The 18,796-nt window shown below is 44.8% G+C and overlaps 1 protein-coding gene across 1 annotated transcript in view; it reads left to right on the forward strand.

Annotated features, from left to right (window-relative positions):
- Positions 1–18,796, forward strand: part of LOC309551353 (cytochrome P450 3A9-like) — a 140,762-nt gene that overhangs the window by 87,470 nt on the left and 34,496 nt on the right. Inside the window, exons 9-10 of the mRNA XM_082251906.1 lie at positions 783–858; positions 13,998–14,158. Of these exons, the coding sequence (XP_082108032.1) occupies positions 783–858; positions 13,998–14,158 (237 nt within the window). The remainder of the gene's footprint in view (positions 1–782; positions 859–13,997; positions 14,159–18,796) is intronic.

An 18,796-nucleotide genomic window follows, 5' to 3' on the forward strand; every position in this document is an offset into this window, starting at 1 on the left:
TTCTGAGCATGCCCAGTCTTGCTAATCTGCTGTTTGTCGGCCGAATTCTGTACTGACTGGCGAACAATCGGCCGTTCTGGTGACGGCCAACAAATATTTTAAAGTCTGCATGACAGATTCTGTTCGGCCGAAAATGCGCTGTCAGCTGTCAGAAGCATCATACTAACAAGCCTACAATCGGCCGATCGGTCGGCGGCCGAATATTTACGGCCGACAATCGGTACATGTGTACTGGGCTTTATTCCGAAGGTAATGACACCAGCATGTGAGCCAGAGGGGAGGTCAGTTATGGCAGCTTACCTGTTTCCCTCTTTGCAGGTTTCCCTGAGGGCCCCTTCACACATATGCATTTGAAAGCACTTGTTAGCATTCAGAGGTTTTTAATGTTTTTATTGTGTTAGTTCACATACATGCAGCACGGGGACATGCAATCACCAAAAAAAGGTCATGTCCATCAGTGCAATTTTAAAGAGTTTGAAGAGAAATGGCAACGAATGTCAATGCATAATGATGTGCTTTGTACATCAAAAACATTCCACAACATAAGTGCATAAGTGTGAATCCAGTCTTTCAGATTATTCACTCTTCTGAAAGCTGTATCCAGAAAACTAAATTCAGACACAGGAGCTACTCAGTATGTATATATGAATGCAGTGTTTTGCCCAATGCTTGCTTTTATGATGAGGGTGAAAGGTGGCATAAAAATACAGATCTGCTACTGCCTTATATTTTATTAATGTGATGTATGTCATCATGTCTGCTTGGTATGTTTTAATCAACAGGGTCGTGTGGACTTCCTACAGCTTATGCTGGATTCCAAAACAGAAGACATCAGTGGTCTGGACAAAGAACAAAAAGGTAAGCTGACTTCCATTATTATGCTTTCTGTTCATTTACATTAACCACTTCTGGACCTGAAGATTTTCCTCCTTAATGACCAGGCCTTTTTTTGCGATTCTGCGATGCGTTACTTTAACTGACAATTGCACAGTTGTGCAATGTTGTACCCAAATAAAACTGATGTCCTTTTTTTCACACAAATAGAGCTTTCTTTTGGTGGTATTTGATCACCTGTGCGATTTTTATTTTTTGTGCTATAAACATAAAAATAGCGACAATTCTAAAAAAAAAACAATATTTTTCACTTTCTACTATATAATTCCCAATAAAAAAAAAAAAATCTAATTTTCCTGACAGACTCCATGGCAGCATACGTATCAGGTTAAGTCCCGCCTCCAAACCTACCCTATAGGACATCCACTCCCATAAATCTTTGCACCTGTTCAGCACACATGTTCCTTTTTTGTCCTCCTAAGGATTACCTGTATCCTACCCGTTTGGATCCCTGGAGAGGGATAACTCTGCCAGTATGGTATTGAGTGTCTCCAATAAGCCCCAGCTGCTGGGGGGTATGGAGTGGGGCTAGATCTTCTACATGCAGCTTTGGCCAGTGAACCCAGCTGCCGCGGGTGGCTTGTCCCCATATGAAAGTCCGGTGTGTATATATTCATCCATCCCTGGTGGCTAATGGATCCCTAGTGGCTAGTGGTCCGCAGTGAGTACTGTGTTTACTTTTCTCCATGGCAGCTAATTTGTTATTTCAGGGCAGTGTTTTTGCGTGTTACCTGGTTTCTCCTGCTCTCCCTGGTGGCTAGTGGTCCGGGGGCCGGTATGCATTCACTTCCTGACCGGCCGCCGTTTTTTTTGGCCTACTGCGCATACGCGAGCACCTCAGAACAAGGCTTGGTTTCCGCCCATGCGCAATAGTGGCTCGACACATGCGCAGTAGCTATTTGCGGCACCGCTGGATGACATCAGCGGGCGCCATATTTAAAAACCCTCCAAGTGTCAGCAAAGTGTGTTTATACACATTCTGCTGCAGGAGGATTGTTTTTTTGCTGCTGCTGTATTCGGATCTTCTGCTGCTGCTGCTGCTCTGCGTTCAAGCCTCTCTGTTCTTGGTGAGTACACTGGCTCCAGGGTTATGGGAGTCCCCCCTCCCTCTTCCTTCCATGATCCCGTTGTCCAGCTCATCCCTGCAGGTCAGCGCCAGAATGGAAACTTCTCCGCCCTCCTGTGGTCAGCCCACCCTTAACAGGTACTCAGGGCTTTGGGGGTCTGGGGTGTGTTAAGGGGGGATTGGAGCATTATTTATGTTCCTGGCTCCCTATCTGTGTCCGCTTTGTTTCTTTTTGTTTTACAGCCCTTCCCGATCGGATGCTCGACACTCCTCACACAGGAATGAGCGTCGGTCAAGTTAGCATCACCGGTACTCTTTTTCAAAATCAGCTCCGAGGTCCCCGTCGGGCTCCCAGCATCATAAGAAGGCGTCTGCATCAGCCGGACCCTCACGACACCTAGACAGAGCGGGTTGTTGGGGTTGTCGCGCCCGTGTCCCTGAAGGCAAGTCCATGTGTGACAAATGCAAAGAAGAGCCGCGCTAAATTGACATATTGGAAATAAATCAAACTATGAATAGTGAAAAGCAATAGCCGTAAATTGTGCTAGAAATTAAATCATATAGATCAATTACATATATGGCAATAAACAATAAGTAATATTGTCTATGAAAAACAGCAAATTATCTGTTAATATATAGTGTCCATAAAGAAACAGGAAAGTCCAATTTAGGGTGCCAAGTGCAGGAAAAGAATCCACCACCAATTCTATGACTTCTTCCACAATTAGTGCTGCATGCTGTGGGCACACTAAACGCTTACCAGATAAAGGTAAATACAGGCATCCAACATATAATGGGAACTCCTGTAGGGTGCTTGGTACCTCTCTCTCGATGGTCTATGCAAATCCAGCAGGGAGCCGCGGTACTAAGCCAGCCAACACTCGAAATGGTCCCAGCCCGACTCTCCTTTCCACAAGTTTTGTTTCTGTATATCATTACAAATAGAATGTGTTAAAGCATTTGCAGAAAAAGTTCTTCCAGCGTGGCTGTAACTTTGAGGAGAAGTATAAAGCCCTGTGACTTAACCCAGGAGCCCCCTGAATCCTGCTCGGCTACATCTGAAGGTGTGGTTGTTGAGAGGAGAAGGTTACAAGCCTTAGGATGCCCTGAGGAGGCTATTTTTACACTTTTGAGTGCTAGGAGAAATTCAACTAATAGAGTGTACGAAAGGATATGGTCGAGATTCTCCTCACATTTAGCCGCAAGGCCTGACCCTCATTTGTCTATTAAAATCCAAGATGTGCTGAGTTTTCTGCAATCTGGTTTGGATCTTCCACTCTCAGTGAGTTCACTCAGAGTCCAGGTATCGGTCATCTCAGCGTTTACGGGAATTTCTTGGGCTAGCCATACTCTGGTGCGTCAATTCTTCAAGGGAGCAGTAAGACTCAGACCCCAGAAGAAGCCAAGATTCCCTAAATCTGGACTTCCTAGCTCAACGCATTCGTGATACAACTGAGCCTCTTACCATCAAAGAGCTGATGTTGGTGACATTTTTCCTGGAAGCCGTTACATCGGCAAAAAGGGTATCTGAGATTGGGGCTTTAGGGGCACAAGAGCCCTTCCTGACCTTTTTTCCGGACAGAGTAGTCCTAATTCCTATGTTGGATGCAAGACCCAAAGTTACCTCTGTCTTTCATGAAAATGCAGAAATTGTGTTGCCCACCTTCAGGCAGGATGAGGGCTCACCTGTCCACCCGCTGGATTTGGGTAATTGCATCAAGCAGTATTTGGAAGCTACGGTTCCCTTCCGACAGTCAGAGTATCTATTTGTCTCTTTTAATGGAAAGAACAAGGGCTCAAGAGCTTCTTCAAGATCTATCTCTTCCTGGATCATCCAGGCCATTCAATGGGCTTAACAGAAAAATATATCAGCGCAAGCAAAAGAACAAATATTACAAAGCAGCTAACACCAAGGTAAAAATACAGAAAACCTTAAAAAGTCAAACAAGCAAAAAAGTGCAGCGCTCAAATGGTCAATAAATATCTAAAAATCATTCATGAAAGATCATTCATAAAAGATCGCTGTGTTACATCTTAAAAATAAGGGAGGGAGGGGTTAAAAAGTCCAAGAGAAGCCAAGGGAAAAAGTGCACAGTGCTTGACAATATCCAGATACAAGGTGCTCACACTCAGTGCCAATATCCTCCACCAGTGGTTCTAGCCTTTCACCTGAAGGCTGAGAGTAAGCAGCCTTATTCAATAATCAGCATAGTCAAATCTCCACACTGGATCATCGGACCTTTACATGTATCCCCTTCTCCCAAGTTCAGGTAATGATATTCCCCAGAAAAAGCAAAAGGCGGATCGTAGCGTATTATGCATGTAATACCACATTTATTGAGAAACGACAAGACAGCCTCTTACTTGATTCAGAAGAAAAAACGGCGATATCAGCAAACAAGATGAACAGAGCCACGCTCTGCTGACAGGGACTGCGGGTGACGTCACGATCTCCTCCCCCTTCCGCACGCGTTACGTCCGTGGGCGGGACTTCTTCTGGTTAGAAGAAGAAGTCCCGTCCACGGATGTAACGCGTGCGGAAGGGGGAGGAGATTTTTGCAAAATTTACCCTCTTTTTTTGTTTATAGCGCATGATCAAAAAATCGCACAGGTGATCAAATACCACCAAAAGAAAGCTCTGTTTGTGGGAAAAAAAGGACGTCAAATTTGTTTAGGTACAGCGTCGCACGACCGCGCAATTGTCCGTTAAAGTCACGCAGTGCCGAATCGCAAAATACCCCCTGGTCAGGAAGGGGGTAAAATCTTCCGGGGCTTAAGTGGTTAAGGACGCGGCGGCCAGCTTCCCGGCCCACTGCTTAACAACCAGCTATTCTTCACACAGAATTCGAATCAGTCGATCATTATTCGACTGATCTGAATTCTATTCGTTTGGAATTTCTTAGAAAATGAATAAACTAAAATAATTTTAATGAATTTTAACAAAATTTGTTACTATTCGTTACTATTTCTTTCAGAGATTTGGATACATCCCAATCTCTGAATCACCAAAAATCTGTCTGAATTTGTATTCAGATTGAAACAAGTTGCACATGTCGACTTTCAATCACATAACCTCCTGACAGCTGCAACTTTGATATATACAGTATATTCATACAATATATAAATAAACTACTGTGCAAAAGTTTTAGACAGGTGTGAAAAATGCTGTAACTTAAGAATGCTTTCAGAAATAAAAGTGGTAATAGTTTATATATATTAATTAACAAAATGGAAAGTAAAATGTACAGAAGAGAAATCTAAATTCTATCAGTATTTGGTGTGACCACATTTGCCTTCAAAACAGCATAAATTATTCTAGGTCCATGTAGCCAAGTGCTCTGTCTCCCCCCCCCCCCCCCCCTCGCTCTCCAACCTATCCCCTAATTCACTTGTCTACAACCTCCCCCAACCCCCCTGTGCAGTTAAAGGTTTTATGGCAGCAGCTGAGGGCAGCTACAGGCTCTATGTAATCTCCTTCTTGATCCCACCCCCCTTCCTGTTAAACAGCAGTGACACAGGGACCAATCAAAGGGGAGGAGAGGAGCCAGATGGGACATGTATTCCCCTGGCCAGCGCTACCTATAGGGTCAATGGGGCATGCACTACAGCCCCTAGCTAGCCCTGCTAAAAAGAGGAGGAGAGAGCAGAACTTTGACAGGCAAATCCTTAAGAAAGTCGCAGTGTAGCATGGAGAGGGGAATTGTGAAGGTTCCTGCTGTGTGTCTGTATCAGAGAGAAGGGGAGAAAGAGCCGCCCAAGAGCCCCTTTGCTGTGCCTACACCTGGAAAGTGCAGAGCGGTTACCTGTGCATTGAGGGACAGAGCCACTACATGAATACAGATCTGCTGTGCTGCCTATTGGAGTCACCATGGGCATCCAGAGTGAGCTGACACGTGATCGGAGGGACCTCTGTTGTTGTGTCGCTAGGTCAGGTGAGAGGGCCTTGTGGCCACTACTTGCTACCACCATAATGGCCTAAGTCATTAGGAACTACTGAGCCAGCTACTGTATAGCTCTAGTACTGACTGCAGGCCTTGCTGACTGCCTGGTTACTGGTTAGCACATCAATGGTTACTGGGCCCCAACCTTTAGCTGGCTGAAAAGTGAGGACTAAAAACTGCCCCTAACAGTTTCTGCCCTAAGGCCTTTGCGCTTTTGCTTAGTTAAAGAGGTACCTCTTAGGAGACGCTACACCATACCCGAGCCAATCCCTTAGAGTGCACTCTAAACCAGAGCAGTAGTAGTAGCATAACTTACAATACATTTAACGTTCATTTACACTGTTTATTGCTGGTTTGCTAATATGGGTATTTATTTCAGTTAGTGATATAGAGACTGATCTTAGTCACTTTGGCATAGTTATTACTCTGTCTAGCAAACTGTGCTAAAATTTGCTCGCTGTGTGCTCATTTATGTTCTACTGTCATTTACTTTAAGCTTGCATCAGTTGATGACGTGCATTTATTACTAAACATGTGTGTCTATTTTCCTAGTAGCAACCCACAGCCAGGCAAATGGTATTTTACATTGGTGTCTTTATACATTCTTGCAGTTATTTATATTCAATCAGGTTTCTCGAAAAGGGCTGAGGTTGTTCTTGGAGTCAAGGTTCAGTCCAGAGAACCCAAAACTACTTAACTGCTCCTACAGGACTCAGTGAGAGCAGTGGAAGCCATTGGCTCCTGTCAATTAAATCCTGTGAGGAGGGAGCAGGGGGTAGGGCCAAGCCACACTGTGTGTGTCTATAGCTGCACACAGCCTGGTTTAGGAGCGAGCCTGCAAGCGTGCCCTCATACGAAGTGGCTTCCTATGGTGGTGCACCAAGAAATGGAGGTGCCAAGAGTGCCAGTGGGGGGCCCGATAAGAAGAGATTAAGGGACGCTCTGTACAATACTATTGCACAGACAAGGTAAGCCTAACATGTTTATTATTTTAATAAAACAAAAAGCCTTACAATCACTTTAATATCGCCTTTCCAGATTAGACTAAAGCTGGCTGTAGATGCGTTCGATTTTTTTCGTTCAGCCGGCTGACAGATTCCTCCATCCACACAAATGAGATGAATGGAGTAATTCTCACTGCCAGGACATTGTATTGACAGCAGGACCTACCCACTGACAGTTTGTGGTTAGAACACATCCTAAAATAAGTGCTGGTTATTTAACAAGCTGCTAGTAGGCTTTAGCAGGCAATAAACCTGTTCACACTTTTCCATTTTGAAGCCACAAATCTCTTGAATTTGCTACATGACGTGCATGTCAAGTAGAAATCCCATTCTTTTCTATTTGGTTGGTTCACTTCTTTGTACTGTAGTTTAGTATGAAAAACAAATGGAAACACTTTGAGTCCATTCTCGCCTACACGTGTTCATTAACATATGTGCTGCGTGTATACAATACAATATAAATCGAGGTTGCATGTAGCACTGAAGTATGCTGAAACCTGCTCACTTGCAGTGGCGGCTGGTGCTCAAAATTTTTGGGGGGGCGCAAAAAGAAAAATGTAATAGGTATTGCTTCGCGTCAAAAAACGCAGTAAAAAATTGCGTGACTTTGAAGTCATGGTACAGGCATGGCACAGGTGATGGTACAGGAGATGGTATAGGCACGGCACAGATATGGTATAAGCATGTCACAGGTCATGGTACAGGAGATGGTACATGCCCCCTTTCAATGCAGAGACCAGCGTGCGTGCCCCCTTCAATGCAATGAACACTGTGCTGTGCCCCCTTCAATGCAATGAACACTGTGCTATGCCCCCTTCAATGCAATAAACACTGTGCTGTGCCCCCACAATGCAGAGTTCAGCGTACATGCCCCCTTCAATGCAACTGTGCTGTGCCCCCTTCAATGCAATGAACACTGTGCTGTGCCCCCTTCAATGCAATGAACACTGTGCTATGCCCCCTTCAATGCAATAAACACTGTGCTGTGCCCCCTTCAATGCAATAAACACTGTGCTGTGCCCCCTTCAATGCAATGAACACTGTGCTATGCCCCCTTCAATGCAATAAACACTGTGCTGTGCCCCCTTCAATGCAATGAACACTGTGCTGTGCCCCCACAATGCAATGAACACTGTGCTGTGCCCCCTTCAATGCAATAAACACTGTGCTGTACCCCCTTCAATGCAATAAACACTGTGCTGTGCCCCCTTCAATGCAATGAACAATGTGCTGTGCCCCCTTCAATGCAATGAACACTGTGCTGTGCCCCAACAATGCAGAGTTCAGCGTGCATGCCCCCTTCAATGCAATAAACACTGTGCTGTGCCCCCTTCAATGCAATAAACACTGTGCTGGGCCCCCTTCAATGCAATAAACACTGTGCTGGGCCCCCTTCAATGCAATAAACAATGTGCTGTGCCCCCTTCAATGCAATAAACACTGTTCTGTGCCCCCTTCAATGCAATAAACACTGTGCTGGGCCCCCTTCAATGCAATGAACAATGTGCTGTGCCCCCTTCAATGCAATGAACACTGTGCTGTGCCCCAACAATGCAGAGTTCAGCGTGCATGCCCCCTTCAGTGCAATAAACACTGTGCTGTGCCCCCTTCAATGCAATAAACACTGTGCTGGGCCCCCTTCAATGCAATAAACACTGTGCTGTGCCCCCTTCAATGCAATAAACACTGTTCTGTGCCCCCTTCAATGCAATGAACACTGTGCTATGCCCCCTTCAATGCAATAAACAATGTGCTGTGCCCCCTTCAATGCAATAAACACTGTGCTGTGCCCCCTTCAATGCAATGAACACTGTGCTGTGCCCCCTTCAATGCAATGAACTCTGTGCTGTGCCCCAACAATGCAGAGTTCAGCGTGCATGCCCCCTTCAATGCAACTGTGCTGTGCTCCCACAATGCAATGAACAATGTGCTGTGCCCCCTTCAATGCAATGAACACTGTGCTATGCCCCCTTCAATGCAATAAACACTGTGCTGTGCCCCCTTCAATGCAATAAACACTGTGCTGTGCCCCCTTCAATGCAATAAACACTGTGCTGTGCCCCCTTCAATGCAATAAACACTGTGCTGTGCCCCCTTCAATGCAATAAACACTGTGCTGTGCCCCCTTCAATGCAATGAACACTGTGCTATGCCCCCTTCAATGCAATAAACACTGTGCTGTGCCCCCTTCAATGCAATGAACACTGTGCTGTGCCCCCACAATGCAATGAACACTGTGCTGTGCCCCCTTCAATGCAATAAACACTGTGCTGTGCCCCCTTCAATGCAATAAACACTGTGCTGTGCCCCCTTCAATGCAATGAACACTGTGCTGTGCCCCCTTCAATGCAATGAACACTGTGCTGTGCCCCCACAATGCAATGAACACTGTGCTGTGCCCCCTTCAATGCAATAAACACTGTGCTGTGCCCCCTTCAATGCAATGAACACTGTGCTGTGCCCCCTTCAATGCAATGAACACTGTGCTATGCCCCCTTCAATGCAATAAACACTGTGCTGTGCCCCAACAATGCAGAGTTCAGCGTGCATGCCCCCTTCAATGCAATAAACACTCTGCTGTGCCCCAACAATGCAGAGTTCAGCGTGCATGCCCCCTTCAATGCAATAAACACTGTGCTGTGCCCCCTTCAATGCAATGAACACTGTGCTGTGCCCCCTTCAATGCAACTGTGCTGTGCCCCCTTCAATGCAATGAACAATGTGCTGTGCCCCCTTCAATGCAATGAACACTGTGCTATGCCCCCTTCAATGCAATAAACACTGTGCTGTGCCCCAACAATGCAGAGTTCAGCGTGCATGCCCCCTTCAATGCAATAAACACTGTGCTGTGCCCCCTTCAATGCAATGAACACTGTGCTGTGCCCCAACAATGCAGAGTTCAGCGTGCATGCCCCCTTCAATGCAATAAACACTGTGCTGTGCCCCCTTCAATGCAATAAACACTGTGCTGGGCCCCCTTCAATGCAATAAACACTGTGCTGTGCCCCCTTCAATGCAATAAACACTGTTCTGTGCCCCCTTCAATGCAATGAACACTGTGCTATGCCCCCTTCAATGCAATAAACACTGTGCTGTGCCCCCTTCAATGCAATAAACACTGTGCTGTGCCCCCTTCAATGCAATAAACACTGTGCTGTGCCCCCTTCAATGCAATAAACACTGTGCTGTGCCCCCTTCAATGCAATGAACACTGTGCTATGCCCCCTTCAATGCAATAAACACTGTGCTGTGCCCCCTTCAATGCAATGAACACTGTGCTGTGCCCCCACAATGCAATAAACACTGTGCTGTGCCCCCTTCAATGCAATAAACACTGTGCTGTGCCCCCTTCAATGCAATGAACTCTGTGCTGTGCCCCAACAATGCAGAGTTCAGCGTGCATGCCCCCTTCAATGCAACTGTGCTGTGCCCCCTTCAATGCAATGAACACTGTGCTGTGCCCCCACAATGCAGAGTTCAGCGTGCATGCCCCCTTCAATGCAACTGTGCTGTGCCCCCTTCAATGCAATGAACAATGTGCTGTGCCCCCTTCAATGCAATGAACACTGTGCTATGCCCCCTTCAATGCAATAAACACTGTGCTGTGCCCCCTTCAATGCAATAAACACTGTGCTGTGCCCCCTTCAATGCAATAAACACTGTGCTGTGCCCCCTTCAATGCAATAAACACTGTGCTGTGCCCCCTTCAATGCAATGAACACTGTGCTATGCCCCCTTCAATGCAATAAACACTGTGCTGTGCCCCCTTCAATGCAATAAACACTGTGCTGTGCCCCCTTCAATGCAATAAACACTGTGCTGTGCCCCCTTCAATGCAATGAACACTGTGATATGCCCCCTTCAATGCAATAAACACTGTGCTGTGCCCCCTTCAATGCAATGAACACTGTGCTGTGCCCCCACAATGCAATGAACACTGTGCTGTGCCCCCTTCAATGCAATAAACACTGTGCTGTGCCCCCTTCAATGCAATAAACACTGTGCTGTGCCCCCTTCAATGCAACGAACACTGTGCCGTGCCCCCTTCAATGCAACTGTGCTGTGCCCCCTTCAATGCAATGAACACTGTGCTGTGCCCCCACAATGCAGAGTTCAGCGTGCCTGCCCCCTTCAATGCAACTGTGCTGTGCCCCCTTCAATGCAATGAACAATGTGCTGTGCCCCCTTCAATGCAATAAACACTGTACTGTGCCCCCTTCAATGCAGAGTTCAGCGTGCATGCCCCTTTCAATGCAGAGCGCCACAGCATTGTCCCCCAATAATTGCAGAGCGCCACAGCATTGTCCCCAATGATTGCAGAGTGCGCCACAGCATTGTACCCCAATGATTGCAGAGTGCGCCACAGCATTGTACCCCAATGATTGCAAAGAGCCACAGCATTGTCCCCCAATCACTGCAGAGTGCCACAGCATTGTCCCCCAATGATTGCAGAGCGCCACAGCATTGTTCCCCAATGATTGCAGAGCGCCACAGCATTGTCCCCCAATAATTGCAGAGCGCCACAGCATTGTCCCCCAATGATTGCAGAGCGCCACAGCATTGTCCCCCAATGATTGCAGAGCGCCACAGCATTGTCCCCCAATAATTGCAGAGCGCCACAGGATTGTCCCCCAATGATTGCAGAGCGCCCACAGCGTTGTACCCCAATGGTTGCAGAGCGCCACAGCATTGTACCCCAATGATTGCAGAGCGCCACAGCATTGTACCCCAATCACTGCAGAGTGCCACAGCATTGTCCCCCAATGATTGCAGAGCGCCACAGCATTGTCCCCCAATAATTGCAGAGCGCCACAGCATTGTCCCCCAATAATTGCAGAGTGCCACAGCATTGTCCCCCAATAATTGCAGAGCGCCACAGCATTGTCCCCCAATGATTGCAGAGCGCCACAGCATTGTCCCCCAATGATTGCAGAGCGCCACAGCATTGTCCCCCAATAATTGCAGAGTGCCACAGCATTGTCCCCCAATAATTGCAGAGTGCCACAGCATTGTCCCCCAATGATTGCAGAGCGCCACAGCATTGTCCCCCAATAATTGCAGAGCGCCACAGCATTGTCCCCCAATAATTGCAGAGTGCCAGAGCATTGTCCGACAATGATTGCAGAGCGCCACAGCATTGTCCCCCAATGATTGCAGAGCGCCACAGCATTGTACCCCAATCACTGCAGAGTGCCACAGCATTGTACCCCAATGATTGCAGAGCGCCACAGCATTGTCCCCCAATGATTGCAGAGCGCCACAGCATTGTCCCCCAATGATTGCAGAGCGCCACAGCATTGTCCCCCAATGATTGCAGAGCGCCACAGCATTGTCCCCCAATGATTGCAGAGCGCCACAGCATTGTCCCCCAATGATTGCAGAGCGCCACAGCATTGTCCCCTATTGATTGCAGAGCGCCACAGCATTGTACCCCAATGATTGCAGAGCGCCACAGCATTGTCCCCCAATGATTGCAGAGCGCCACAGCATTGTCCCCCAATGATTGCAGAGCGCCCACAGCATTGTCCTCCAATTATTGCAGAGCGCCACAGCATTGTACCCCAATTATTGCAGAGTGCCCACAGCATTGTACCCCAATTATTGCAGAGCGCCACAGCATTGTCCCCCAATGATTGCAGAGTGCCAGCAGTGTACCCCAATCGATGCAGAGTGCAGCGTGCGTGCTCCCTTCAAACTTACCTGGTGGCGGCGCGGCTCAGCTTCTTCCTCCTCTTCTGCGGCGGGTCCTTCTCCCTCGTCTCGCGGCGGGAACCGGCGGCCGGCCTCTCCTCTTCTCTGAGCGGCAGTGACGGTGAGTGATTGACGCACGCACCGGCACCGCCCCCATTCGACGTCAGCGATATCCTGGATGATGATTGGTCCAGGCTGGAGACTGGACCAATCACAGCCAGGATATCACGAAGGTGGGGGTGGCCAAGCGCTGTTTCCTGCGCCCAGGTTACGCCCCCAGAAGGCAGCCAATCGGCGCCTCTTCTGGGTCGTAACCCCCACCCCCCCTTTAGCCACCACATTGGCCGGCGAACTGATTTTTTTTTTTTCCGAACTTTATTGTTCTTTTTGTCTTTTTTTTTTTTTTTTCTTCTTTTTTTTTAGGGGGGGGCGGCGCCCTGGCGCCCCCTATGCACGGGCCGCCACTGCTCACTTGGCTGGTGTTATAACTGATCACATGTGCAGCACCATGGTAACTGCAGATCAAACAGGCAGTAAGATGGCCCCTTCCTTGGCTGTAAAGAATAGGAAGGTTTCATTTTACGTTAATGTGACAGCTAGGACTAATATTAGGATTTGTGTTTAACATCCCTGCACTGGAGCAGAAGGGTTTGTTGAAGGCTTTAAAACAGCAGGAAACTGCATAAAATTTTTTTTTAAAAATGGACCCAGGGTAGTTTAAGTCATAACAAGCTAGTATGCATTGCACACTAGCACAATATGCAAGACTTACCTGAAATTGAAGCCCTCCAGTGGCGCATTGTCACCACTGATGGTGCTTCCATCTTCACCCGGTCTTCTTTCTGGGTTTATGAATGGCCAGCGGATGCACATGGGAGTCACTGTTTATGGCACGACTGCATGTAAAGTAAGTAACTCCTATACGGTGCACATTTAGGAGATATTTTCTGTACCTATAGGTAAGCCTTTTATATCATACATGGTAGTTTGCTCCCACTTCAGGAAATCTGTTTAAAGCTTGCTGATAGCTTTGCAAATGCTTTCTAAAACTCTACAGTACACATTGCTCTTTTACAAGCTGAAGCCCATATGTACAAGGTCTAAAAACACATAAAAAAGGTAGTTCCCATCTTACAAACCTACTTTGAAGCATTTAAGTTGCTCTAAAATTACAGTTGTGCTTGAAAATAAGAGGTCTATAATCTTCTAAGGAAACTTTATGTATATGAACATGTCAGTTCTGTATTGTTAACAGTCTGTCACAGATGTAACACTGACCCTAGAATCCAAAAAGCACCAAGTTTTCACCAATTGAAGAAGTGTATACTAGACTTTGCTGTGGTATGATCACAATTAAAAATATCATTACTAGCACTATAACCCTTGGCTCTATCTCCACAGCAATGACAGATTCAGAAATAATGGCTCAATCTCTTGTTTTTATACTCGCTGGATCCGAGACCACTAGTTTGACACTGACCTATCTATTTTATAACCTGGCAACACACCCTGATGTACAACTAAAACTGCAAGAGGAAGTTGACTCATATCTTCCCAACAAGGTGAGAAACTACCTGGTGATAAGCAGCTTTAAATCTGTAATGCACAACAAACACAATACTGTCTCTAATTCTTTTAAGCTCCATTCCACAAGACCGCCACATGCCTATGATCTTTATTTGAATGAAGTGAAAAGTGCAGGTTTTACTTTAGGATTACGAGAGTTTTTACTCTTTTGCTTTTACAAATGGCAAACACAGATGAAAGTATCTTTAAATGACAGTATCTTTAGATTAGTAGACGATATTACAAAAGATCAAGCTAGGTTTGTGTTAGCAGCAACCAATTTAGTGGCACAATTTTTTGGCAATAACACAAATTTAAAAAGTGTCCACTTGAACCTGAGGTTTTGGGGGAGGGCATTATATTTTTTATTAAAGTTTCATTTTTATACATTTTGTTTTTTAGTACTTCCCCAGTAATCTTTGCAGCAGTAGATCACTTATGGCTCTAATCTATTTCACAATGTTAAAATATAGGAGGATAACCCCTGCGCTATCTTGAAAAAAGTAAATAAATAATGAAAGGAATGTTAGAGCTGCAACCACCAGTCAGCCCATCCTAGGCTGAGAAAAATGAAATGAAAAGAAGAGTAATGCCCCGTACACACGTGCAGATTATCTGAAGACTTTTGTCTGCAGACTTACCAAAACCATATAATATGAGGTCAAACCTAAACACTTTCAATTTGTATGCAATCCGGCAGGCCCTTGCACTACATAGAAAAGGTAAGTCTGCAGACAAAAGTCTTCAGATAATCTGCACGTGTGTACGGGGCATTAAGGTGCTGTGCTAAATAAATAATAAGATCTGATAAGTGATATACCACAATTAATATCACAAACGTGGAAAGCAATATAAATCAGGTAGATGTGTGTGAGGGATTCAAATGAAGGCGTGATGATGACAGGTGACTCAAATTAACAAATAGATTGGCACTAGGTGAAATGATGCATAAAAATAAAAAGGATCTTCAAGAAGGGCGGCACAGTGGTGTAGTGGTTAGCACTTTCACCTAGCAACAAGAGGGTCGCTGGTTCAAATCCCAACCACGACACTACCTGCCTGGAGTTTGCATGTTCTCCTTGCGTGGGTTTCCTCCGGGTACTCCGGGTTCCTCCCACACTCCAAAGACATGCTGGTAGGTTAATTAGATCCTGTATAAAAAAAATTGGCCTTACTATGTGTATGTATGAATGTGAGTTAGGGACCTTAGATTATACGCTCCTTGAGGGCAGGGATTGATGTGAATGTGCAATGTATATGTAAAGCGCTGCGTAAATTGACAGCGCTATATAAGTACCTGAAATAATAATAAGTATCCATAAGAATGACTTAAAAGGTGAAGGTAGGACAATTAGTGACCCTTAAATATAAGATATTAATTGAAAAATCTCAAAACCAATGAATTGTAAAACAAACAAACTGTGTAAAATCATAAAGTGTCCATATAGCATGTAAACTTTGTGAATCAGATTCAATAGATACTAAGATATAGACAATGGAACACTCCATTATCTTTAAAAGGGTGAAGTAAATGAATCCCAACACCAAGCAACAAAAAGGGATGCAGGGAGAAGAGGTCTTCTCCGTGCGCGCTACACCCTTACCTTACTGCTGTAAGGCAACAGCATAAAGCAAATTCACTGGCAAAGATGGAATATTCCCTGGTTGGAAACAGGGGGAGAAATCCTCTGTATGATCAAACTTCTTTAAAAGATGCTTGATCGTCCCAAGCTCGGACACGGTAACATGGAAGAACAAGGGCTCCATATAGTGTAGTAGGTAACAACTCATTTATTCTAATAAAATATGCAACTCACATTTCGGTGAAGTAAAACAAGCTAAAAATGTACCGTATGTAAAGTCTGTCTGTCAGCCGCACTTCTGGGTTCGCCTATTCTGAACGTCCCAACGCATATCATCATCACGGTCATGTGACTTCCTCAGGGGATAATGATAGGCTAACGAAGTGTGTTTAAATAGTAGAGTAGTAGCAGTGGCCATTTTGTAGTAGCCTGAAGATCGTATATGAAAATAATACACATCGGCCGTTTTCTTGTAGCCATCTCTAATAGAACAGCATACTAACAGTATCTAATAGAAATGTTGACAATGTTGATCAGGTGACACTAACCAGATGGGCAGTACAAAAGAGGAACTTCTATATATAGAAGACTGGCAAGCCATACTAAATACAAGTGATGGTATTAAGATGTGTCCTGATGATCGAGTGATGAAAGCGGCCATAATAAAAACAGTAAAAAGACTGTTACTATACAGCCATGCGAGTGTAGTCTAAATAATATCCTACTAAGCCAGGCAGCTTGAAAAATAAAATATATAAAAAATGGCTCAAACATAACTAGATGAACCTAAAAAAAAGCACAGGAGTGAAAAATCACTGCTAATCATGCAGTAACTCGTGTAGGTGTGATATATAGACCACCTGGTCAAGTTAAAGAGCTAGATGGATCTACTAGTTGAAGAAATAGCTAAAATGACAATGAAAGGAGAAGTTATCATGATGGGAGATTTCAATCTTCCAGATATAAACTGGAAAACCAAAATAGCAAGTTCTACCAGGAGTACAGATATTCTAAATTCCCTACTGGGGTTGTCTCTGCAACAAGTGGTTGAGGAGCCAACCCGGAGGGAGGCCATTTTGGATTTGGTATTCACAAATGGGGATTCGGTATATGATGTCATTGTAGGCGAAACCTTGGGATCTAGTGATCACCAGTCAGTGTGGTTTAATATAAGGACTGTGAAAGAGTCACACCACACAAAAACAAAAGTTTTAGATTTTAGAAAAACAGACTTTTCAAAAATGAAATTAGTCATAAATTAGTCCTTATCAGACTGGAACGGATTACATGGAGTCCAGGAGAAATGGGACTACTTAAAAGGTGCATTATTGAAGGCAACAGAAAATTGCATTAGACTTGTCAGTAAAAGCAAAAAAAAAGGAAGAGACCACTGTGGTACTCAGCAGAAGTGGCCCAAATCATTACAAATAAAAAGCTAGCATTTTGTAATTATAAAAAAACCCAGAGCAGTGAAGATAAGGAAATCTACAAGATTAGGCAGAAAGAGACCAAGCAAGTTATAAGAACTTCTAAAGCGCAGGCAGAAGAAAAACTAGCTCAGTCTATGAAAAAGGGGGATAAGACATTCTTCAGATATATAAATGAAAAAAGGAAATTAAAACAAGGAATAACTAAATTAAAAACAAAGGACGGAAGGTATGTAGAAGAGAATAAAGGGCTAGCCGACTGCCTTAATGAATACTTCTGTTCAGTTTTTACAGAAGAAAAAGAAGGAGAAGGACCTCCACTTGAAAGGATGACTAATGAATCGTTTGATGCATGTGTCTTTACAGAGGAAGACGTTCTAAGATTGCTGTCTAAAGTGAAGACAAATAAGTCACAGGGTCCTGATGAGATACACCCAAGATTATTAAAAGAGCTTAGTGGTGAGCTGGCAAAACCATTAACAGATCTATTTAACCAATCATTAGTAACAGGAGTCGTCCCGGAAGATTGGAAATTGGCAAATGTTGTGCCCATTCACAAGAAAGGTAGTAGGGAGGAATCGAGCAACTATAGACCAGTGAGTCTGACATCAATAGTAGGCAAATTAATGGAAACCCTATTAAAGGATAGGATTGTGGAACATCTTAAATCCCATGGATTGCAAGATGAAAAACAACATGGGTTTACTTCAGGGAGATCATGTCAAACAAATCTTATACATTTTTTTGACTGGGTGACTAAAATAATAGACGGTGGAGGTGCAGTAGACATTGCATATCTAGATTTTAGTAAGGCTTTTGACACTGTCCCACATAGAAGACTTATCAATAAACTGCAGTCATTGAGCATGGACTCCCATATCGTTGAGTGGATTAGGCAGTGGCTGAGTGACAGACAACAGAGGGTTGTAGTCAATGGAGAACATTCAGAACAAGGTCATGTTACCAGTGGGGTACCTCAGGGATCTGTACTGGGACCAATTTTGTTTAATATCTTCATAAGTGATATTGCAAAAGGCCTCGATGGTAAGGTTTGTCTTTTTGCTGATGACACAAAGATATGTAACAGGGTTGATGTTCCTGGAGGGAAACGCCAAATGGAAAAGGATTTAGGAAAACTAGAAGAATTGTCAGAACTCTGGCAACTGAAATTTAATGTGGATAAGTGCAAGATAATGCACCTGGGGCGTAAAAACCCAAGGGCAGAATATAGAATATTTGACACAGTCCTGACCTCAGTATCTGAGGAAAGGGATTTAGGAGTAATTATTTCAGAAGACTTAAAGGTGGGAAGACAATGTAATAGAGCAGCACGAAATGCCAGCAGAAGGCTTGGTTGTATAGGGAGAGGTATAAGCAGTAGAAAGAGAGAAGTGCTTATGCCGCTGTACAGAACACTGGTGAGACCTCACTTGGAGTATTGTGCGCAGTACTGGAGGCCATATCTCCAGAAGGATATAGATACTCTAGAGAGAGTTCAGAGAAGAGCTACTAAACTAGTACATGGATTGCAGGAAAAAACTTACCAGAAAAGGTTAAAGGACCTTAACATGTATAGCTTGGAAGAAAGAAGAGACAGAGGGGATATGATAGAAACTTTTAAATA

The sequence above is a fragment of the Pelophylax lessonae genome (assembly GCF_965119305.1).
Source record: "Pelophylax lessonae genome assembly, chromosome: 3".
In the NCBI taxonomy this organism is placed as follows: Eukaryota; Metazoa; Chordata; class Amphibia; order Anura; family Ranidae; genus Pelophylax; species Pelophylax lessonae.